Source organism: Littorina saxatilis, linkage group LG2, assembly GCF_037325665.1.
Source record: "Littorina saxatilis isolate snail1 linkage group LG2, US_GU_Lsax_2.0, whole genome shotgun sequence".
Lineage (NCBI taxonomy): Eukaryota > Metazoa > Mollusca > Gastropoda > Littorinimorpha > Littorinidae > Littorina > Littorina saxatilis.
In genome coordinates, this window is record NC_090246.1 from 100,725,103 (window position 1) to 100,749,723 (window position 24,621).

A 24,621-nucleotide genomic window follows, 5' to 3' on the forward strand; every position below is an offset into this window, starting at 1 on the left:
CTCACACGGCATCACTGCAGAGCGCCTAGAACTGTACCCACGGAATATGCGCGATATAAGCTTCATTGATTGATTGATTGATTGATTACAAAAAGTCCAAAACCAGTGACCTACTTGCCAGTGACAGCACAGTACTCAACGCCTCCAATGGCCAGGAAGTCGGCAAAAAAGCGTGAGTATCGTTTGAACTCTTCAATGAACTGTGTGTAGCATCGTAGCAACATGGCCGACATGATCTTCTGGTCCTCTCGCACCACTTCTGTCAAGTTTATCACTCCTTCTCCGATCTGTAAAGATTGTGCATGTAGAATCAATAAACAATGTGTTTCAACATGGATTACTGGTGAATTTGCTGTATAACTTGTTATACACAGCACAGTGCTAACACTAGGTGTTTTGTAAACCAGCATTCGCCAAAAGACAAGAAGAATGTTATATGAGCCTTTGCCAAAAGGTGCCATTTCGGACCCATGTATTTTTGGAAAGCAAGTGTAATTAACTGGATTACCCCAACATGTTTACATGTATTGTGCTTTGAAAAAGGGAGTTTGATGAATGCTTTTTTTAATGTTTTGAAGCCTGTTGTTGTTGTGAATGTTAAATAAAAAATAAAATGTTTTAAACATACACCAGAAACGGCCCCGAAAAATTTTGGACATTTTGGTGTCCTCGGGAAATTTTCGATTTTTCATGGTCTGCATCACTTTATCGGTTTTAATCAGCGTATTTCATACAGTCTAAGCATGCAACTCTTAGTAGAATGTGCAACAATCGTAATTAGAACCAGAATTTACCGAAAACCTCGCCCACTAAATACCCGGTTATTTTCGAAGGCCTCATGTCCGCAGACCAACTTGTTTACAGATTCGATTTTCGCCGGTCTTGGTGCTTTGAATGGCCGCCATTTTGGATGAAAACGATAGTTTCGTGTTCGAGGAAATAAAAGCAGTGTGTTGCATTTGAGTCAGAATTTGCGAAGTTATTGTATCTAGCAGCTAAAAAGAATCGATGGAGTTTAATGTCCGAAAGTAACGTTTGACACATTTTGTTATTTTTGCAATTTTCACAAAGAAGTTTCGCGAGTATTTTTTTCAAAAGCGTGGAAACCACTAGCTTTGCTTCTTTGGCGTTTCCGGTCACCGATTCGATTAAAATCATGGAGACGACGAGCCGTAAAGTTGAGAAAATATTGTACAGCAGTCCCTGCAATGTACGGCCCCCGGCGTGAGCGGACACCTGACATGTACGGACACATTTGCTCGGCACGGAGTGTTTTCCTTCTATATTTGCCCCCCCTTAAACGGACACCTGCAAAACGTGGACGCGGACACTCATTTTCGGTCCCAACAGCAGGTCATACCTCCAATGTACGGACAGACCATCGTCAAATTTTCACCACAACAAAATCGATAACAGAGCAGTCCGGCTCTTGGTACAAAGATCACAGCCGCAATGGCGTGACGACAGTCGCTGGTAACTTGAGTGCACCTGTACCCATCAGGAGGGGGGTATAGTTTTGGTCAGGAGTGGAGTACATGCGAAGATGCCAACATGAAACTGCACTGTGCTCATTATTCTTGTCTGTTGGACGTAAACAACAGAAACCACATGTACAGTCGATGAAGGTCCTGAGCGAAAGAGAGTGAAAAACCGGCCACAGTTCTCAGCATCGTGTGTCTGTGTGTAACCCCTTTCATTGACAAGATACTCTTCTTTCCCCTCAGTGAGTCGGTTGCCTAATCTGTGAACCCTTCAGTTGTCTTGCTTTGTCAAAAGTTACGACACAGTCAACTGGTTTTGCTCTGAGTGAACAGTTGGAGCTGACCTCTCTTTCCACAGTCCCAAACAGTACATGGCTGGAGGGAGTGAGAGAGAGAGGGAGGGAGGGGGGGGGGGGGGGTGGAGGGGTAGCTGGCTAAACTCGGTGGGGTGTCCGGTGTCACTGCATGTCAGCAGGAAGAGCATTGGAGAGAAATAGAGAGGTGTACTCTTCCACACAATTTCCAAGCATCAGTTGTCACGGCTTGGGGTAGGCATTTAGTGAGGGAGAGTGAGAGCTGTGTTATGTACGAGAACAGTGTATTTCCGACTGAAGAGTGAAAAGTCACTGCCATGCCACATGATCGGCATGCAGTCAATAAAGCCAGACAAGATGAAAATAAATTACATGATTATGACATGCAGCTCTATCTGCTGCTATTTATTCAAACTGGTCTTCAAGCTTATTCTTGCAAGGCATCTGCACACGCTCCTCTGTGCTGTGTTTGTGTGGCTGCTTTCGTATGTCAGTGCATGGTGAGTGTGTTCACTGCCTTGAGGATTTATTTTATCTCTTCTTTTCAACACTTTTCATACAAATCATTTTTACAGAACGTTTAAAGAAGTATTAGGAGTTTATTGTTTAGCAGCCACAAGAAGTGATTAGCATAGACTCAATGCTGTTGTTTGTGTGTCTCTGTGTGTGTATGGGGGAGGGGTGGTGTGGTCACCCCTCCCGTGACCGGACACCTGCAATGTACGGACAGTTTTGCTATGGCCCAAGGGTGTCCGTTCATGAGAGGGACTGCTGTACTGTCTGTTCAGGGTAAGGTGTAGATCTATACGTAACGTTTGACACTTTGTAGATCTAATGTTTGACACTTGCCCATAATTCTTCTCCCGACGAATTGAATTAGCTTATATTATCCCATGACCTGCCTCTTTATCTCTGTTAGCTGAGGAGGTGATTATTCTGAATATTCCATCACAACCATATGGATATCCTATGGATATCCTATGGATATCCCATCACAACCGAGTTTCGATCTCAACTGTCATTGGTCATTGTCTTTGATTTCAGAGTACAATTGAATAATTTATGGAGGTCATCTGCATATTCAGAGTTTACAGATGGACTACTTTTTACAATTAGTCAAGTTTTGACTAAATGTTTTAACGTATAGGGGGGAATCGAGACGAGGGTCGTGGTGTGTGCGTGTGTGTGTGTGTGTGTGTGTGTGTGTGTGTGTGTGTAGAGCGATTCAGACTAAACTACTGGACCGATCTTTATGAAATTTGACTTGATAGTTCCTGGGTATGATATCCCCAGACTTTTTTTCTTCATTTTTTCTTATAAATGTCTTTAATGACGTCATATCCGGCTTTTCGTGAAAGTTGAGGCGGCACTGTCACGCTCTCATTTTTCAACCAAATTGGTTAAAATTTTGGTCAAGTAATATTCGACGAAGCCCGGACTTCGGTATTGCATTTCAGCGTGGTGGCTTAAAAATTAATTTATGACTTTGGTCATTAAAACTCTGAAAATTGTAAAAAAAAAAAAAAGTTTTTATAAAACGATACACATTTACGTTCATCTTATTCTCCATTATTTTCTGATTCCAAAAACATATAAATATGTTATATTTGGATTAAAAACAAGCTCAGAAAATTAAAAATATAAAAATTATTATCAAAATTAAATTTTCGAAATCAATTTAAAAACACTTTCATCTTATTCCTTGTCGGTTCCTGAAGAGAGAGAGAGAGAGAGATAGAGAGAGAGAGAGAGAGAGAGAGAGAGAGAGAGAGAGAGAGAGAGAGACAGACACATGGGGAAAGAAAGAAAGAAAGAAAGAGAGAGAGAGAGAGAGAGAGAGAGTGAGAGAGAGAAAGAGAGAGAGAGAGAATGAGAGAGAGAGAGAGAGTTTGTTTGTTTGTTTGCTTAACGCCCAGCCGACCACGAAGGGCGGCCACACACACACACACACACACACACACACACACACACACACACACACACACACACACACACACACACACACACACACACACACACACACACACAAAACCCGACCGACTGAATATGTAAGTGATCCACGTGTGAAAACCAAAACATAACAGCGCGATGACAGCCAACATTTCTATCCCCGACTGACAAACAGTAACACTGCATGCAAACTGACTTGGGTCAACGATCAAACCAGCACGGCCCGAACTGAATTTGTTGCGCTGCCATTATCGTGCGCAATTCTGGTAAAAATATAAACCCGGTATGCCGAATTGAGTATAACGAAAGTCGATGTCATATACATGATACACAAGGATATTTTAAAATGACTTTCAAAATGTAAAAGCAGATAGCAGACCTTTTTATAAGCAATTTGAATGACTGAATGTCTACATACAAGTCGAATGACGCCGTCCATTATGCTGACAAATGGGAACTAGCTATGCGCATGAATTCATTGACATGAATTTCGACTGCGGAGGCTTTTGGCAAGCTGAAAACAGGCACGGGCAGGTTTTAGTGGAAAAAGTAAGTGTTTTTAATGAAAACGTCGGAGTAATGGGATAAATAGCTTACACACTCCGAGTTCTGATTATCTTGCATATTGTGTAACCTATATACAACTGCTTGCTACTTTTGGAGGCAAATTTGATTGAAGAAAAATTCGATCCTCTGTTTTTGTTAATATCCGTGTTACGATTCAGGACGATACGTTCATATCCGTGCAACGATTTAGGAGGAGACATATATGTCCTTGTAAATATTGTAGCCAAAGCTGAAAAAATGCTTTTGGGTTAGCAGGGGGAAGGAATATTTTCATGAGATTGTTTTAACACCACCCCCCCCCCCCCTCCCCAACATAAAAAAAAATCAAAGTTTTTTTTTTTTAAATTTGGATTTTGCTAGGATTTTACGTACAACTAATTAAAAAAATTCGATTTGATTGAGAACCTTGTTCCAGATGTACATAGACATTAGGTTAAAACTGTATTCTAAATGTCTGTTTGAATATTGTAGTTATTTTTGACATTTTCATTGATTTCATGTCCACTGACTCCATGTAACACGTGACAGGTAGAACGCAGATTTGACCTGTTTTGAACATGATGTTACTTTTTTTGTGGTGCTTTGATGTTCCATAATTACCTAATCTTCAAAATATGAATGTATCCTAAAGGTCTATTTAATATCACAGTTGTCATTTATAACATTTTGAATAATTTCATGTCCACTCACACAGTGTAACATGTGACACGTAGAATGCTGTTATGACTTGCTTTTAACATGTTTTGCTATTGTTTCTGTTTTCATATTCCATAAATAACCTAATCTTTAGATTGTAAATGAAAAGTTAGTGTATGTATAACATTCTGGTTGTTATTTCAAATATTATGAATATTTTCATGTCCATCAATATTTTTGTAACACGTGACACCTACAACAACATGTTTAACTAGTTTGAGCAAACTGTAACAACTTTTAGGGATATTTTTAACATGTGTCAGTGTTTCTGTTGAAGTGTTATATTTTATTTTAGGGTTTATACTTCTTGTGGTTACTTAGCAGAAAGTATCAGTTTTGACTTTTATGATGTTTGAGCGTTTTGCGACATTACGTGACACTGCATTCAAGATTTGGCTCCAAATGTACTTTTAAAGACTGATAATGCTTCTGCAGGGTCTGTTTACTAGAAATAAATCATTACCAGTTGTATGAAATGATATTAATGGCTTCTGTGGTCAGTTTTGTTGCACATGTGGCTTTTCTCAAAATTGGCGTTTTATGGCATATTATCAAACCGTACACATTTCCCAAATGCACAAACCATTCTTTTATTACACAAATGTGTTCATCAAAGACTAATGTATCACTTAAAACACCAAAAAAAATCAACTGAAAAGGTTTAGTTTGTCACAAATGTCCAAGCACCCCCCCAGCACCTTTTGGCAAAGCCTCATATACAGGACAGTGCTGACACTAGGTGTTTTGTAAACCAGCATTCGCCAAAAGACAAGAAGAATGTTATACACAGCACAGTGCTAACACTAGGTGTTTTGTAAACCAGCATTCGCCAAAAGACAAGAAGAATGTTATATACAGTACAGTGCTGACACTAGGTGTTTTGTAAACCAGCATTCGCCAAAAGACAAGAAGAATGTTATATACAGGACAGTGCTGACACTAGGTGTTTTGTAAACCAGCATTCGCCAAAAGACAAGAAGAATGTATCAAACAAAACCCAATCTCGAGAGGTTGCGAGTTCGACCCTGGGTCAGGGCGTTAGCAATTTTCTCCCCCCTTTCCTAACCTAGGTGGTGGGTTCAAGTGCTAGTCTTTCGGATGAGACGAAAAACCGAGGTCCCTTCGTGTACACTACATTGGGGTGTGCACGTTATTGTTAAAGATCCCACGATTGACAAAAGGGTCTTTCCTGGCAAAATTGTATAGGCATAGATAAAAATGTCCACCAAAATACCCGTGTGACTTGGAATAATAGGCCGTGAAAAGTAGGATATGCGCCGAAATGGCTGCGATCTGCTGGCCGATGTGAATGCGTGATGCACTGTGTAAAAAAAAATCCATCTCACACGGCATAAATAAATCCCTGCGCCTTGAATATGTGCGCGATATAAATTGCATTAAAAAAAAAAATTAAAAAAAATACATCCCTGCGCTTACAACTGTACCCACGGAATACGCGCGATATAAGCCTCATATTGATTGATTGATATTTGGTACTAAAAACCTGACAAGTGCAAAGGACTGACTGGTTGACAATTTATTTTCCAATATTTCCATACAAAATGTTAAAATGCCAGAAAGTTCATGTCAACATGAATGCTATGATACATACCTTCTTGGTGAGAGCCAAGAAGCCTGCCACCATGTTGTGCAGTGATGATTTGTATGGGAACACATCCATCACTTTGAAGAAGGCTGCAGTGGAAAAGAAAGGAAAAAAAACAAATCAAGAACTCAGCTTCTAATTCTATACACAAGGGAAATAAAGGCAGAACCTTTCAGCATAAAAACTTCACCAGGATCAGTGAGATCTTTTTGTCCTGTTTCCACACAAGAGTACATTCTAATCTAAAAGTAAACACATACTTGAATGTCATGAAAATTCTTAACATTCTGCTGTCTCAGACACTATGAAGTTAATAATCAGAGAAAATAATATTTTTAGAAAGGGAATAAGGCACGAGCACGCCGGGTCTGCACACAAATTGACCTGGAAGATTGGAAAAATGTCCACCCTTAAAGCCCCATACATAAAAATGTCCACCAAAATACCCGTGTCACTTGGAATAATAGGCCGTGAAAAGTAGGATATGCGCCGAAATGGCTGCGATCTGCTGGCTGATGTGAATGCGTGATGTATTGTGTAAAAAAATTCCATCTCACACGGCATAAATAAATCCCTGCGCCTTGAATATGTGCGCGATATAAATTGCATAAAATTAAAATAAATAAATCCCTGCGCTTAGAACTGTACCCACGGAATACGCGCGATATAAGCCTCATATTGATTGATTGATTGATTAAAGCCCCACCAGAAGCAGCAGGGATTCGAACCCTAAATCTTGAAGGCCAGCATCCTCACCACTGGGCTACCGCTCAAAGCAGAGAACAAATACAAGGTAACAAAACTTAACACCCTCACATGACTCGGTGAGAGGCTTGAGCAGGTTGGTGTTGATCTTGACCAGCTCTTGGTAGAAGGCTCTCTCCGACGACGCCAGCTCATACAGAGCGCTCATTGTTACTGGTGGGTGCGTTCCCAGCATGGAGTAGCAGTTGTCTCCTCCTGCCTCCACGCAACGCACCCAGCCCACCTGCACCAAAAACATACTCTCATTAAAGGTAGTGTCCTTCCCCTGTACACAATCATGTTGACTGCCACAGATCTACAGGCCGTGTGAAAAGAGCATCCTTTGAATCATGTTGACTGCCACAGATCTACAGGCTGTGTGAAAAGAGCATCCTTTGAATCATGTTGACTGCCACAGATCTACAGGCCGTGTGAAAAGAGCATCCTTTGAATCATGTTGACTGCCACAGATCTACAGGCTGTGTGAAAAGAGCATCCTTTGAATCATGTTGACTGCCACAGATGTACAGGCCGTGTGAAAAGAGCATCCTTTGAATCATGTTGACTGCCACAGATCTACAGGCTGTGTGAAAAGAGCATCCTTTGAATCATGTTGACTGCCACAGATCTACAGGCCGTGTGAAAAGAGCATCCTTTGAATCATGTTGACTGCCACAGATCTACAGGCCGTGTGAAAAGAGCATCCTTTGAATCATGTTGACTGACACAGATCTGTACAGGCCGTGTGAAAAGAGCATCCTTTGAATCATGTTGACTGACACAGATATGTACATGCCGTGTGAAAAGAGCATCCTTTGAATTGCACACATACCAATAATCAACAGCATGGCCATTTTGTGCAGAGTTTGAGTTTTTGTCTTTCTTTTTGTTTTGCTGAATTAATTTTGTAGAATGACATCATTGTCACTTACCGAATAATTACCACAAAGCTGCACAGACATTTGTTGAATGTTTTGAAGTTGAAGGGTGCTCTTATTCAGCGAAAAAGCCTGAACAGAACTGTGATGGTGAATATGATCGCTTACACGAGAAGGTTACTGTGCCTCTGACATTAAATCATTCAATTGCTGTTTTGAAAACAAGAGACCTGGGCCATCTAAATAGGTAAATGAGTCTCAGGAGAGCTGGCTTTGCCACACTGAACCCGAGGCAGTTATTCATTCTGCAGACAGTCAAAAATAATTTGGGAAAAGGGGGGATGGGTATACTGATTGTTTTTGGGATTTCCCTCAAGGCAATTCAGGCTACAATCTATGGGGATCCCATGCAGCAACAGAGATGCACCACCCTGTCTTTGATCTCTTCCACCACAGGACATGTAACAATACAGACATTGAAAAATATTACATTACACAGTTTTTTTAGTTTTTTTTTAAGAAAAGACTTCCATATGGCATTTCTGTAAACATATCACTATAATCATGCACTTATTCTTATCAACAACAACAAAAAAGACTTGCAAGTGTTTCATCAGTGCAAGTGTTTCATCAGTCCTGTCCAAATACACGTAAAATTCCACTCGTGCAAAAACACGAGTGTACGTGGGAGTTTCAGCCCACGAACGCAGAAGAAGAAGAAGAAGAAGTAAGTATCACTCCATGTATTCTTTACCTTTTTCAGCTCATTAACAGAAGCTGGAACAGTAGCTTTCTGCAAGGGAGTATTTTTATCTTTCCTGCAAAAAAAACCCACACAAACAGTAAGTCTTCATCGTCATATCTTTTTTTTAACATATTTCTAATTTTTTTCATTGTGTGTTTTGTGCGTCTCAAGGACAGATTGTCAAAACAGGCCCAGCCTGAAATTGTAATCCTTGTAAAAAATAAGTTCATTTCCGTTCAGTTCTCTCTCTCTCTCTATCAAATGTACTCATACACAACTCTCTTTCTCACTCTCACACACAGCCACACACACGCAGCTACAGCCACACAAACACACTCTCTCTCTCACCCACACATACTCACACACACACCCCACCCCCACACACATAAACACACACACACACACTCACACACCCTCCCCCTCCCCACACACACACACACACAAACACACACACACACACACCCTCCCCCCTCCCCACACAAACACACACACACTCCTCAGCTCCTACTTACGCTGGCTGTTTGCCACAGTAGAATATGTCTGGTTTCATGCCTGAGCTATCGGCCAGGAAGACGGAATGGTTGGTGCCGGCTGTTAGATCCCACACACAGCAGCCTTTCATGAACTGCAAACACCCACAATGAACTGATAAAAACACGCACATAAACAGGGATATCGTTTAGCATTGGGATGGGCGCAGTGGCGTGATGGTAAGACGTCGGCCTCCTAATCGGGAGGTCGTGAGTTCGAATCCCGGTCGCTGCCGCCTGGTGGGTTAAGAGTGGAGATTTTTCCGATCTCCCAGGTCAACTTATGTGCAGACCTGCTAGTGACTTAACCCCCTTCGTGCGTACATGCAAGCACAAGACCCAGTGCGCACGGAAAAGATCCTGTAACCCATGTCAGAGTTCGGTGGGTTACAGAAACACGAAAATACCCAGCATGCCTCCCCCTAAATCGGCGTATGCTGCCTGAATGGCAGGGTAAAAACGGTAATACACGTAAAAATGCACTCGTGCTAAAAACATGAGTGAACGTGGGAGTCTAAGCCCATGAACGAAGAAGAAGAAGAAGAAGTTTAGCATTGGCAATCAGCAAAATGCTAAAACTTCTTTCATATTGCAGGGATGTCGTTAGGCGTCGGACATCGGACGATGAAAATCCCCAAATGTCCGATTCACATTGCCGCATGTCGGTCAGATGTCCTATCGTTTTAGCCTGAGCGTGGTCATTGTCCGATATGTACTCCATTCCTTCGGACAGCGCGATATTCGTTAATTTTCATTTCAAGATACAAATCTTCTAAAAGACCGAACGCTCTCGTGTTCAGCTGACACTTAAGTTGCCAGTGCCGCGTGCGGATCTTTTCTTTTGTCGGGAATTCCCGAACCGTTTGCGGTATGCGCCGTTTGGGTATAACCGTCTCAGTGCAGCGCACTGATCTAAAAATAGTGGATTATTTTTAGATCAGTGCATGCTAACTCCAACTGACTAAATTTGTCGTCTGCTTTTGTTTTCGATACGAGACGAAGCACTGAATTATGCCGCTGAAAAAAAACTAAAGCCTGCAAAAGATCAGCATTAGATCAAACCGATCATTTTGTTTTTCAACTTTAATCCAAATCATGCAGTTTGTAATCAAAGTAAGAGCTCTGAAGTTGTTCATGTTGGTTTCTTTTTTGTGGTTTCTTTGAAACTAAACAAATACAACATTATACGCACACTGTGTTGATGTATTTACTATATTATGTGTGTGTTCTACAGCGCGCGCGCGCGTGTGTGTGTGTGTGTGTGTGCGTGTGCGTGTGCGTGTGTGTGTGGACGCATGACTTTGGAACAATTCCATGGAATGTGTTATAAGCTGTTTGGCGCAAATTCATAATGTCCTATTACACTTTCTGAAAGCGGTCAAATGTCCTATAGATGCTGAAGAACTCAGGACATTTGTCCTATAGGTATGAATTTGTAGCAACATCCCTGTATTGAAGCAGACGTCGCAATCACTTTATCAGATTTGCCTAACTTTTCTGAGCTGGCGGGAAGATGATGCCTTGAACCTAAAAATGTCACTTTCATGGTCATATACGCAAATTTGCGGAAGGAAATAAATCCTAGCAAAATCCTTGCAGAAAGCACATTTCAAAACTTTAAGTAATAAAGGTTTCTGTTTAATACACCAGAACAAATTTAAAATTCAGAAGCGTGATTCTGTTGCTGCACACTACCCCCAGGGACAGCAGTCAATAAATCCTTGAGGAAATTCCCCAAGGACAATCAGAAATACCAAATACCATTCCGATTTCATTTCATACAACACACTGTGAAACATAGTTTTTGTTGTTCATACCTTGATACGTGTTGGGCTGAAACCATTTTCCGTGTGACCCAGTTGACCATAAGCATTTGCTCCCCATGCGCACACCTGGAAAACAATCACTCACAAATAAAACATTCACTCACAACAGATGAAAAATAGAGCTCGGGGGCCCGGGTAGCTCAGGTGGTAGAGCATTGGACTGGTGATCGAAAGGTCGCAGGTTCGAATCCGGGCCGGGACGGACACGGGTCAACTTTATGTGCAGACCCAGAGACGGTATCCATCTCTCACCCCCGTGTCACCACAGTGGCACGTAAAAGACCTCGGTCATTCTGCCATAAGTGCAGATGGCTGATACCACCTAAACACGCATACACTTGTGTATCTCATCTAAAGTCGGGTTAAAACCCGGAAACATGCCCCTAATGGCTTTGCCGTGAGGGCGTAAAACTTGAATTTCTCTCAAAAATAGAGCTCAGAAGGAACTGCAAAGGTAGGACAATATAATTTAAGCACACATGCAATATATCACTGTCTTCCACAGAATAATTTAACCCAAACAAATACTGAAATGTGTAAAAGTACTAAAACCATAAATAATAAAACCTGAAAAATAACATCAAAGCGCAGGTGAATTCAAAAAGCAGGTGCTACAAAGTCACTGACAAATTAGTAATTGAAGACACTCACAAAACACACAACCCGTGCTAAAGAGAAAAGTAAGCACACTGATCGCTTAGAAATCTGTATCAATATACAGCGGAAGCCACCTTTTAAGACCCCCCAATTTTAAGACTCCCTCCTTTTTAAGACCTCATTTTCTCAGATTTGTTGAGGTCTTAAAAGGGGGTTTCCACTGTATTTTCCAGAACAATGAATCCCCTACAAGATGCTACTAGTAGAAGATGCTACACACAAGATGGAGTACCTGAGAATTTGCTGTGAGAGCTAGACTGTGGTTTGCACCAGCCACAATTTTCAATACACATCGGCTGCTCAGCGACCTGATGCAAACTGGTTTGTTCCTGGATTAAACAAAAAAGAAGTTCAATTAACATATCTTAGGGAAAGATGTCTACGTAAACCTAAAGAATGAAGGTAATGACAAAAGAGACCTTACTATTAAAGTGATAGAACAAGAAAAACACAAAAACACAAAAAATGAAAACTTTGTGATCTTTTAATTTCACAGTATCTTGAAATACATCAATGACGAGTAGATCCAAAGTTGATTAACAGTCACTAAGTGTTCAGCACATCCCAAAATGTTGGTGTCCTCTCTCAAAAAACACAAAATCCAAATATGAAAACTTTATGGTCACTTCATTTACAAAACCTTGAAATACAATAGGACTGGGTGGCCGAGTGGTAACGCACTTGCGCTCGGAAGCGAGAGGTTGCGAGTTCGACCCTGGGTCAGGGCGTTAGCAATTTTCTCCCCCTTTTCCTAACCTAGGTGGTGGGTTCAAGTGCTAGTCTTTCGGATGAGATGAAAAACCGAGGTTCCTTCGTGTACACTACATTGGGGTGTGCACGTTAAAGATCCCACGATTGACAAAAGGGTCTTTCCTGGCAAAATTGTATAGGCATAGATAAAAATGTCCACCAAAATACCCGTGTGACTTGGAATAATAGGCCGTGAAAAGTAGGATATGGCCCAAAGTCAGAATAGGTGTCCATTTTTGTGACATACAAAATCAATTTTAAAAATGAACATTTTCTTTTTTTTAAAAATAGAGATATATTTTAGAGCATAAATACGCAAGGAACAGCTATGATTTTAGAAAACTCATGTTTGATCACTTCACAGATTCAGGTTTAAAAGTTTGCAGGAGTTCATAACTTCACACCGTCACAAAATTTAGACTTGTTAAATCATTGTTGCTACATGTATTGGGTCTGTTTTAGACATCTGAGCAAATTGCTACAGCAAATTACTTTGCATTTCAAGCAAGTTAAACTTGTTTTGGCCACGCATGATGCAGATGTGAACTCCATTAATGGGAAGTTCATAACTTCACATAATTTACTTTTATTGGTATAATAAATTTAATTTATACAGGCAGGAAACAATTTGTTTTGTTTTTTAATCTGAAAAAGGTGAGCTGGAACATGAAGGTAATTTTTGAAGATGAAGTGTGGAGAAGATTTTTTGGTTATCTGTATTATTTATAGAAATTAATATTGTCACAATTTTTTCACAGCAAATATTGGCATAAGTTATCATTAAATCTACAATTTTGCTGTTTTTGTGCAAAATGTGCTTGAAAAGTACCATCAAAAGGATTTCAATACACCAAAATGTTTGTCTGACTCAAAGAGTTGGCAGAAACTGAAAGTTTTTTTAGAATGTCCTAGGAGTTCATAACTTCACACCGTGACATCACAAACTATGGCTAATTCAAACCAAAGTAAGAAAGTGCATATGTCATCTTATTTTCTCTCCAGCTACTCTTTGTAATCAACATACAACTAAGTAATAAAAGTAAAACATTTGTGAAAACAAACGATAACAAAAATCATAAAATGTGAGCGTGCGCATAACTTCACAAGAATTTTTGTTATGTTGGTCTCTAGTACAGTTACTGTATAATATATTTGCAAAACAATGACAAACTGAGAACACAGAGTTATAGTATAGGCTAAAGCTGCACTTATATTACAAAATCAGATTTTAATTGCCAAAATAAAACAAATTGTTTGAAACTTGTGAAAGTTCATAACTTCACATCAATCACACATTTATACTAAAATAACTAACTAAAGTCTCTTGCAAATAATTCTAAACAACTTAATGATTTACTTAACCAAACTCAGTCATGAAAACTGTTACCGAAATCATTATTTAGTTAGTGTTTATGTCAGCTGACTGTGTGTTCATAACTTCACATCATTTATTTAACTGAAAAGCTACGTACTAAAATCTGCTGGTAAATTAAAATAAAAATGACATCAAACTGTAACAGCCTACTCTGGAGAAGAGCAGCACATCATTTGAGGTAGTGATTTAGTGTAGTAAATTAATTATTGTGTATAAATCATACTCATGGCATGTGTTCATAACTTCACACCGTGGGGCTGAGGGTCAGTTGATGTGAAGTTATGTACACCGTGCAGTCAACCCAGATTCATGCTGGAATTATCAAAATGTAATTTTGAGGGTTGATATTCAGAAAACTTCTTACAAAATGTCCAGATAAAGTCAAATGTACTCTTTTGCTATTAACAAGGCATTATTTTAAACACGCCCTTGAAAAATGAGCTTGAGTTATGTGAAGTTATGAACTTCATGACAAAACGGCTAAGTACTTCAGAAAGAAACAGTCAGCAGCCAGTAGATTCTTTTTGTGATGAAAATCATGGTACAGTGTAATTTGGAAACTGAAAATAGTCATTTTACATATATTTTGGGTTTTGACATGAGTTAGTAACTCTCACATAAAAATAGTGCGCAAGACACAGAGAAAATGGCTAACTAAAGCATACTGCTTGACTTTAGTGACAAAAATTGCTTAGTATCTAAATCTAATGTACTTTTATATGCAAAATTGCTGTTCCACTACAACCTTAACTTTCATGGCTAGCATTTAAGGACAAAAAACACTCTCAGTGGAGATAGTAGGAAAGTTCATAACTTTCTCACAAGAATTTTTTATTTCTCAATTACTCAAACACCAATGAATGAACTTGATGCAAACTTTCAGTGTGACTGCTGCTAGTGGATCCAAATGCATTACAAAGCTAGGTGTTCCCCAACCAGTCAATTTACTCTTTTTATAAGGCAAAAGGTTGGAAAGTTCATAACTCTTTTTTCACAAGAAAATCTGCACGTAAACTTCAAACTACTTTTGAACATGCAAAAACAAGTCAAACAACCCTTTTTATGTTTTATACCTCTGCAAAACATACTGTAAAATACTTTTTTACAAAAATATATCAGGTTTCAATCTTTAATTATTATTTAGAGCTGATCAGTGAACAAAAATGAAGTCTTACGGAAATAGTTATGAACTTTCTGTGAAATTTTGTCTCCCCATTTTCTGCAGGCTCACTGACAAAATTCAAAAACTTTGCTTTGTCAAAGGTACATTTGAGTTTTACTGGCTCAGTGAAAAGTCATTCATGACATTCTGTCCCATAAATATGACAGAGTAGACCATGTTTCAATATGCTGTAAGGTCATGTCACAAAAAATGGCCAAAATGTAGTGCTGCTGACTTCAGATAATGGCGACATTTTCATTAAAAACAACAACTGAGCACACAATGTTTCTCTAGGTGTGTACTTCATACTTTTGTTTACAAGTCTCATGAATCTTTACAAGGATTTTATTTTTCTTTGATGTACAAATCAGGTTAGAGCCAAGGTTGCACAGCTATTTCAGCTGTGGACACCATTTCAGACTTAAGGCCATATGCGCCGAAATGGCTGCGATCTGCTGGCCGCTGTGAATGCGTGATGTATTGTGTAAACAAATTTCATCTCACACGGCATAAATAAATCCCTGCGCCTTGAATATGTGCACGATATAAATTGCATAAAATAAAAATAAAAATAATTTAAAAAAATAAATCCCTGCGCTTATAACTGTACCCACGGAATACGCGCGATATAAGCCTCATATTGATTGATTGATTGAAACAAAGGGAAGTAAGCGCTCTAATTGCATACGACATGTGTAATAGAGTAAGTGAGATGAAAGTCGTTTGTTCATTTCAATGATTGTTATTCTCTCAGGTGCCAGGAGAATGGTTCCGTACAACTCTCGCTTACTCTATTACACATGTAGTATGCATTTAGAGCGCTTACTTCCCTTTGTTTATCAGGTCTCTAAACAGCGCTCAGCCTCATTTGTTTAACCTTTAGCACCCCAGATTCCAGCCAGCATTACTTCCCCTGTAGCCACATTATTTTGCTTACCTATACGTAAGAATAACACCCACTAACTTTCAACACTTACAACTTCTTTGAAAATGCACTAATAAGCATGAAACTTTGTGGTTGTGATGGGGTTATATTTATCATGAAAATATTTTTGTTTGCATGCATCATTTATTTTCTTAGCATAAATACAAATAAAAAATGAAAAGGGGTTGTGTTGGCTAGTCCGTGGAATTTTGTGAAACTAACCAGTCTATGCCTGGTGAAACTCCTTTGATCAGGTAATCATGTTGACCATTCAACTTCCTGATCCTGGTATCTAAATAAGTATATTTGTGGACCAGTGCATGTCATGGGACGATTTTCTTAATAGTTCGGTTGGCAACAACAAGCAGAGAAAAGCTTTGATCTGTACTAGATCCACAGGTCACCATTTTCGAACACGCAAACTTTTTACGTCTTGTCACTGGCTTCCTTTGCACTGAATTTGAGTCAGTTTCTACGCAGTGTATCTTCGACAAGCAAGTCAAGCATATTTGCTGGTCCTGTCATTTCACTAAACTGGACCAGCCACTGTTTGTATCCATCTGCACTTTCGTAAATTCCGTTTCGTAACCGTCACTGTCACTTGACGAACTGTCATTTTTTTTCACCGCGATACACAGTTCATTGCGAAGATCTTCCTCGGTAATTCGCTCCAATTCCGCATACTTTTTGTTGTCAAGAAACAACTTGAAAGAAAGTTTCAAACTCATCATCCTTCATCTTGCTTGTCGAAGCGCTAAAGTACTTTATCAATGCAAAAACAAAAGCAGAAAACTTCGACGAAACCGACTCAAATGCAGCGCAGACGACACGACGAGATAACGGAAGGAAGTGAGCCTCGCTTTGGCTCAAGTGCCGTTAAAAATACCGTTATTCTCGTATGCAAATACGAACGAGAAGTTGGTCATACGAACAAGCCTTGTGCTGGCGACGCAAATCGCCGCTGGCTGGCAAAGGGGGGGGAATGGCTGGGCGACAAAAATCGCCGCTGGCGTGCTAAAGGTTAAGATTCTCTTGAAATACATCAATGATAAGACAGGAAAAGTGTATGAACAATGGTTACCTGCTCAATTCATCCCCCAGCCCCAGCTGTCCTTTGTTGTTGGCCCCCCACGCCCAGACCTCTGTGTCCATGATCACTTCATTGGGTGGGTAGTCATTCTCATTCTCACTCTCTGCACATACAAAACTCATGTATATATTATGTACACATGCCACAACCTCCTACCAGTTACAGGTTCTATGCACTTCAAGTGGACACATAGGCTACAAACAGAACTAACCTAAATCATGAATACCTTTACTTTTGTACATGTACATTTACTCTGACACCTAAATAGAACCGTTTGTAATGAACAAAATGCTGAAAGCATTCTGGGTGAGACTATCAGAGTTCTCTCATGAGCAAATATCAGTCATCTGTTTCCGTTAACTCTAAAACAGCCAAAACAATGTATCCACATATTAACAATAACAAACTTAACATACTTATGCTGCCCCCTTCCCCCCACTATCAACCCCTCCCACCCACACACAAATATCTGCACAACACTGCTGACCACACCACACAGAACGGGAACACACACAAATATCTGCACAACACTGCTGACCACACCACACAGAACGGGAACACACACAAATATCTGCACAACACTACTGACCACACCACACAGAACGGGAACACACACAAATATCTGCACAACACTACTGACCACACCACACAGAACGGGAACACACACAAATATCTGCACAACACTACTGACCACACCACACAGAACGGGAACACACACAAATATCTGCACAACACTACTGACCACACCACACAGAACGGGAACACACACAAATATCTGCACAACACTACTGACCACACCACACAGAACGGGAACACACACAAATATCTGCACAACACTGCTGACCACACCACACAGAACGGGAACACACACAAATATCTGCACAACACTACTGACCACACCTCACAGAAAGAGAACACACACAAATATCTGCACAACACTACTGACCACACCTCACAGAAAGGGAACACACACAAATATCTGCACAACACTACTGACCACACCTCACAGAAAGAGAACACACACAAATATCTGCACAACACTACTGACCACACCACACAGAAAGGGAACACACACAAACAGAAAGAATACAAACAGTGAAACAAAAACAAAAACAAAACAAATCCCAATACAATTAGCACAGTCTGTTCAATAAAACAAAACTGATCCCACAGACCTTTGGAACCTCCAGCAGAAATTCTCCTCTGGATGTTCTGCTGCATCATGTCCAGTGTTCTCAGTGACTGCCTCCCTTCCGGTGAACCCACAGACTGCGGTGAGGACAGGCTGGGCGGTGACTGGCTTGACCGGCTACCTTCCGAAGACTGGCTCTTGTGCGGAGCGTCCAGGCCTAACTCCAGACTCCAGCTGTCAGTCATGGCGTTGCTTGCTGCGGGGGCGGGGACGGTGGTGATAGGTTCCGCAGCAGCGGCAGCAGCAGACATGTCCCCCAGCTCCATGTTGGGCTGGTTCACCAGGGAGTCCATGGTGGTCTGGATGTTGGTCAGAGCATTGGACGTCATGGTTCTCACGGTTTTCATCATGCTGGTCGGGTAAAAGCTCCCCCATGAAGATGGTGTCACTTTCGCCGCTGCTTCTTTCTTGGGTGAAGGGGTCTTGGCCTCATCGGGCACGTCTTCCCCCTTTTCTTCCTCAAACTGTCGCGCCAGGTAGTCTCGCGCCTGACTTCCATCCACGAATGGTTTCAGCTTGGTCTGAGAAGAAACACTGCCTGAAGATGCAGACCTGCTCCTTGAAGGATTGACCGAGGAAGGTGGGGACATTGATCTGTCCATGGACGTCACCTTTTCTTCAAAATGACCTGGGGGGGTTTGAGATTTCTCTTCAGAAGCAGACATGCGTTTCCACACCTCACCGTCAGACTCAACCGACATGCTCTGGTCAAGGCTAGGCTTGCCAGGGTCTTCTGCAGAACTTCCTTCTTTGACTTTACTGTCTGATATTAAACCCTTCACAGAGGTTTCCTCTGACATTCCACCAACATCTCCTTGATCTGGGCTGGGATTTTCCTCAAATACATTATCAGTGTTGGAAACCTTTGAAAGGCTAGTTTCATCTCTTGAGCTTTGACCACTATCAGTATTGAAAACATCAGGTGTTGCAGTAGCACCGGGATTATCACCAGAAGTTAGTTTTTCTTCATTGTTCTGAATGTTTTCTTGATTTTGAGAGCTAACATTGCTGTGACCTTGTGCAGCTGATGCCAAGTCTGAAGACACTGTAGCACTATCAGTCTGAGGAGTGCTGCTGGCTTCACCAGCACCACCTTCATCCCCCGGCTGATCAGGATTTGAATTGTTTGTTGTATTTTCTGCACTAACCACTGAAGTCTCACTGTTTTCCTCCAAGGAAGGTTTCCCAGAGGGCGTGGCGCCATTTGATGCAGACAAGGGAGGCTCATCGTCCGACACAACCACACTTGTCTCAAAGCTGGAGACTGTGTCATCCAACTGACACTCGTGGTGAGCATCGATGATGCAGGTGTCGTTGGTATCTGTGTACGTGTAGATATCCTTGTTGCACTTGGCACACTTAGAGGGCAGGTGCTTGTGGGTGATGACGTTTTCTTTGGACACGTTCTTTTGTCGGATGGGAGAGGTGCTACCTTTAGGCACACGCTCCACCTTCTGCAGCAGAGCCAGGCTGTGGGAGTCTCCGCACGCCACCATCAGAACCCGACGACCGGCCAGCAACTCCACTCTACGCGGCATGGGGGAGTGCACCAGTTCCTCAAAACCCAACTGTTCCCCACACCCCCAGGCCCACAGCTCGTCGTCCACCGACACAGCCAGAGTGTGCGTGGCGCCGCACGAAATGGTGTCGATGGCAACGGGCGTTTCTGGCCGAGGGATGCCATGCTCGCAAAAGCCTTCCTGGATGGCGACCTTGACCTGGGTTGGCGTGTCCAGCTTGTCCAAGGATCCTGTGCCGCATTGACCCTCTGAAGAGTCACCCCAGCAGTAGACAACCCCGTCTGATGTGACCGCCGCACTGTGACTTCGCCCTCCTGCTATTGCTACTACTTCATGATCTGTAGAAGAAAAAAACCCACAAGAAACAGTTTATTATTAAGCTGCATACATTCACAGACAATTTTACATGGAATCAAATGTGTGTGAAGATGAATAGAAGAAGGATTAAAGTTAAAGGAATGCAAGCATATTTTTAAACCCTGAATTCAGTTCTACATTACTCACTCTACTGGGTGCATACGCTTTTAAATGCTCAGAATGGTATGCATTACCAGTGCAAAAAAAACATGAAACTAAAAGGTCTATTGACATTTTATCTTGTAGAAGCTGCTTTTGGGCACATTTCGGAGAGCAGAGTGTTTTGTACTACTGTACATGTTATGTACAGTACGCGGCGAAAGAAACGCAACTCATTCGCGCCCACTGTTGCAAGTGATTTTTTGTCATTTTCAAATTGTCGTAACATATGAACCACATAAGGTACATCAAAAAGGAAGACAGATTCCTGGAGGATATTTTACTGGCTGTACGTAGTGCATATTATTTAATCGTTTTCTTTTTTTACCTTTTCATAAACTGTGTTATTACAGGGTACGGGTCAATCGAGACGTGATAACAGGCGAACGTGTCACTTCGACACGCTACAAAATTCGTAAATATGCATATTTTTCAAACAGGTAAAGACAATTTAATTTGGAGAAAATTCATCTCTCAATATGATCATTTAATTAGAATTATTCGTCAAAGTGTAACATTATAGCAAAGCCTGACTACGATATTCTTTCCAAAACCTACCAGCCAAGGCGGTGATCAACAAGGGTTCTGCCTGCGCGTGTCCCATCAGCTCCTTCCCCAGACCCAGCTGCCCGTGAGCATTGTGGCCGCGTCCGAACACTTTCCCCTCAGTGGTCAAGAAAAGGACGTGACCCCCACCAGCGGCAATGCTGCGGATCTTGTAAGGGGCCAGCGCTGGGTAGGACTGGAGGGACAGGTCACCGGTAAAACCTTTCCAGCCGTACACTGCCGGTGGGGCTGCTTTTGGCGCTGCCGCTGCTGTAGCTCCTTGAATTTCATCTTCTTGGGAGGTGCTGCTGGAAGACAAAGGAAAAAATAACCATGACGATCATTTGTACGCAATAATAAAGCAAAACAAAGAAATGGTTGGAAAAAAACCCATCTAACAATGTTTCATGAAAACACCAGTGAGTGGTATGCATCAAAAATAAAACAAACAAGCAACATCCTTTGTAAGATGGCAGTTTTCCATGTTGTTGATAAAACATAATTAGAGACAAAGACTGAGTAAGGATAAACAATAAAAAGCTGACTGTTATTCTTGCTGAGTGGAAGTAAGAGTAGCTGTAAGAGAGAGAACTAACGAATGAACAAACTTTATTTTACAAGAATAAAGGTTTAAGGCACATTGCCTTGTCTAACAACCTTTCCTTAAACTAATACTAAGCATATAATATTCATGAAATAAGCATACAAATGGAAAGAAATAATACTCTACAACCTGTCCTTAGAGAGAGAGAGAGAGAGAGAGAGAGAGAGAGAGAGAGAGAGAGAGAGAGAGAGAGAGAGAGAGAGAGATACAGAGAGAGAGACAGACAGAGAGACAGAGAGAGAGACAGAGAGAGAGAGAGACAGACAGACAGAGAGAGACAGAGAGAGAGAAAGAGAGAGAGATAGAGACAGAGAGAGAGAGAGACAGAGAGAGACAGAGAGAGAGACAGAGAGAGAGAGACAGAGAGAGACAGAGAGACAGAGAGACAGAGACAGAGAGAGAGAGAGACAGACAGAGAGACACAGAGAGAGAGACAGAGAGAGAGACAGAGAGACAGAGAGACAGAGAGACAGAGAGACAGAGAGAAAGAGAGAGACAGAGAGAGAGACAGAGACAGAGAGAGAGACAGAGAGAGAGAGAGAGAGAGACAGAGAGAGAGAGACAGAGAGACAGACAGAGAGAGAGACACAGAGAGAGACACAGAGAGAGAGACAGAGACAGAGAGACAGACAAAGAGACAGACACACAGGGAAGGGAACCTAGAGAAAGATACTATGCCAGTGTGTGTAAACAGCCATGCTTTCCTGCTTCCTGTGCACAGTTTGTTTGGTTTAAAAAAAAAATTTTTTTTATATCTATGTCTACATAAGCCTTACACTTACTGTGCATACATAAATACCTGTGTAAGCATGAGAGGGTATGTATTTCTGTTTGACGCATAAAAAACAGACACACACACTGACAGACAGACAAGCTGACAGAAACTGACAATACCAAATATACAAAGAAGAGTGGCAGTGAAAAGGAGAAAGAGGACAGAGAGAGGGACAGACAGACAGTGTTGTAATCTGCATGTTATGTTATGCTCTGGCCTTACTTGTAGGCCAACGGTATGTTATATGTCTGTCTGTCGGTTATGTCCTGATGTTGTATATATATATGTCTTGTATACTTGCCATTTACATATTTAATATACATGTTGAAGGATGAATGATGATACATTGTAGACGGATGCATGTTATTGATTAAAGGCCCCACAATGATGTGCTTGGCAAATACAACAACAAAACAAAACAAGAAGGGCAAAGCCCATACGACTCACATGCTTGACCTTCTGCTTTACACATTTTTCCTTCCAAAATACATGTGACCTTGACCCAAGGTCAAGGTCATCCAAGGTCATGCAACACAAAGCTGTTAATTCAAGACATAGGAAGTACAATGGTGCTTATTGGCTCTTTCTACCATGAGATATGGTCACTTTTAGTGGTTCACTACCTTATTTTGGTCACATTTCATAAGGATCAAAGTGACCTTGACCTTGATCATATGTGACCAAATGTGTCTCATGATGAAAGCATAACATGTGCCCCACATAATTTTTAAGTTTGAAACAGTTATCTTCCATAGTTCAGGGTCAAGGTCACTTCAAAATATGTATACAATCCAACTTTGAAGAGCTCCTGTGACCTTGACCTTGAAGCAAGGTAAACCAAACTGGTATCAAAAGATGGGGCTTACTTTGCCCTATATATCATATATAGGTGAGGTATTCAATCTCAAAAACTTCAGAGAAAATGGGAAAAATGTGAAAAATAGCTGTTTTTTAGACAACATTTATGGCCCCTGCGACCTTGACCTTGAAGCAAGGTCAAGATGCTATGTATGTTTTTTTGGGCCTTGTCATCATACACCATCTTGCCAAATTTGGTACTGATAGACTGAATAGTGTCCAAGAAATATTCAACGGACGGACGGACGGACGACTCGGGTGAGTACATAGACTCACTTTTGCTTCGCATGTGAGTCAAAAAACAAAAAAAAGAGAGAGAGAGAGACAGAGACAGAGAGAGAGAGAGAGACAGAGACAGAGAGAGAGACAGAGAGAGAGAGAGAGACAGAGACAGAGAGAGAGAGAGAGAGACAGAGAGAGAGAGAAAGAGAGAGACAGACAGACAGACAGAAAGGGAGACAGAGACAGACAGAGAGAGAGAAAGACATAAAAACACAGGCACCTACAGTTACATGCACAACACAATCTCCCAAAGATAAACATACTTGAAATGTGAAGTACCGGTAGCTGGCAACATCTTCGTTGCATGCACATGAATGCAAAATGGTCAACTCTACATCTCAACTATGTACACTATGAGCGCACAACTGTCAACTCAACCACCACCACAACAACTGGCAACAAAAACATGGCAGGTGTCACAACCGGATCTGGTTGCCTTCAAATGCATAACCCACAAGTGTTTCATAGGCAAACAGCCATGATACATATCAAATCATGTGTGTAACACGCCTGACCTGTTTCATCTGTATAGCTGCAGCGTTTGAATAACATTTTCGGGTAAATGAATCACTACTGCAAATCAAAACCAACACTTCTGTGTCCTGCTGGATAATCAGAACAAAAACTGGGGTTTTTTTAAAGTTTTTTTTATTTTTTTTTTGGGGGGGGGGGGGGCATAAAAATTACTTATAGACTGTCAGCTTATAAATAAATGTAAGATTTAATTCCAGAAAACCAGTAAGAGATGTCTAGACAACAATGTTCTTCAACAACTCCTATCAGGGTACACAGAAAGACCTTGTTTTGAACGGCCGTAAAGCAGCGGTTGCTTCTGTCACGCTGCTGAACATTTGTTGCACTCCAGTGACAGGCAATAAATCAGACCCACACCCATATCATGCGTGAAGCTTAGTCATGAGAAAGCTGTCCAGTCTTAAAAATAACACTGTTATGCAAGGGGCACCTCAGCTGCCATTCATCACCATTTTGCCCCTCCCACCCTCTCCCCCAGTGTCTCTTCCCCCCCCCCTC

At 41.2% G+C, this 24,621-nt stretch overlaps 1 protein-coding gene and 1 non-coding gene across 4 annotated transcripts in view; one reads left to right on the forward strand and one right to left on the reverse strand.

Annotated features, from left to right (window-relative positions):
- Positions 1–24,621, reverse strand: part of LOC138960342 (alsin-like) — a 90,161-nt gene that overhangs the window by 42,624 nt on the left and 22,916 nt on the right. Inside the window, exons 1-11 of one of the 3 annotated variants that reach the window (XM_070332215.1) lie at positions 23,853–24,016; positions 21,083–21,378; positions 18,472–20,346; positions 17,288–17,399; positions 12,227–12,323; positions 11,329–11,403; positions 9,494–9,606; positions 8,991–9,054; positions 7,431–7,602; positions 6,621–6,703; positions 115–287 (exon numbers count right to left, since the gene is read on the reverse strand). In XM_070332215.1, coding sequence (XP_070188316.1) covers positions 115–287; positions 6,621–6,703; positions 7,431–7,602; positions 8,991–9,054; positions 9,494–9,606; positions 11,329–11,403; positions 12,227–12,323; positions 17,288–17,399; positions 18,472–20,346; positions 21,083–21,378; positions 23,853–23,884 — 3,092 coding nt within the window. In that variant the 5' untranslated portion in view covers positions 23,885–24,016. Of the gene's footprint in view, positions 1–114; positions 288–6,620; positions 6,704–7,430; positions 7,603–8,990; positions 9,055–9,493; positions 9,607–11,328; positions 11,404–12,226; positions 12,324–17,287; positions 17,400–18,471; positions 20,347–21,082; positions 21,379–23,852; positions 24,017–24,621 lie in introns of those variants that run through there. The other 2 variants (XM_070332216.1, XM_070332217.1) reach the window with 2 other exon arrangements.
- Positions 11,467–11,539, forward strand: Trnat-ggu (transfer RNA threonine (anticodon GGU)). Its single transcript has one exon. It is a non-coding gene; the product is annotated as a tRNA-Thr (tRNA).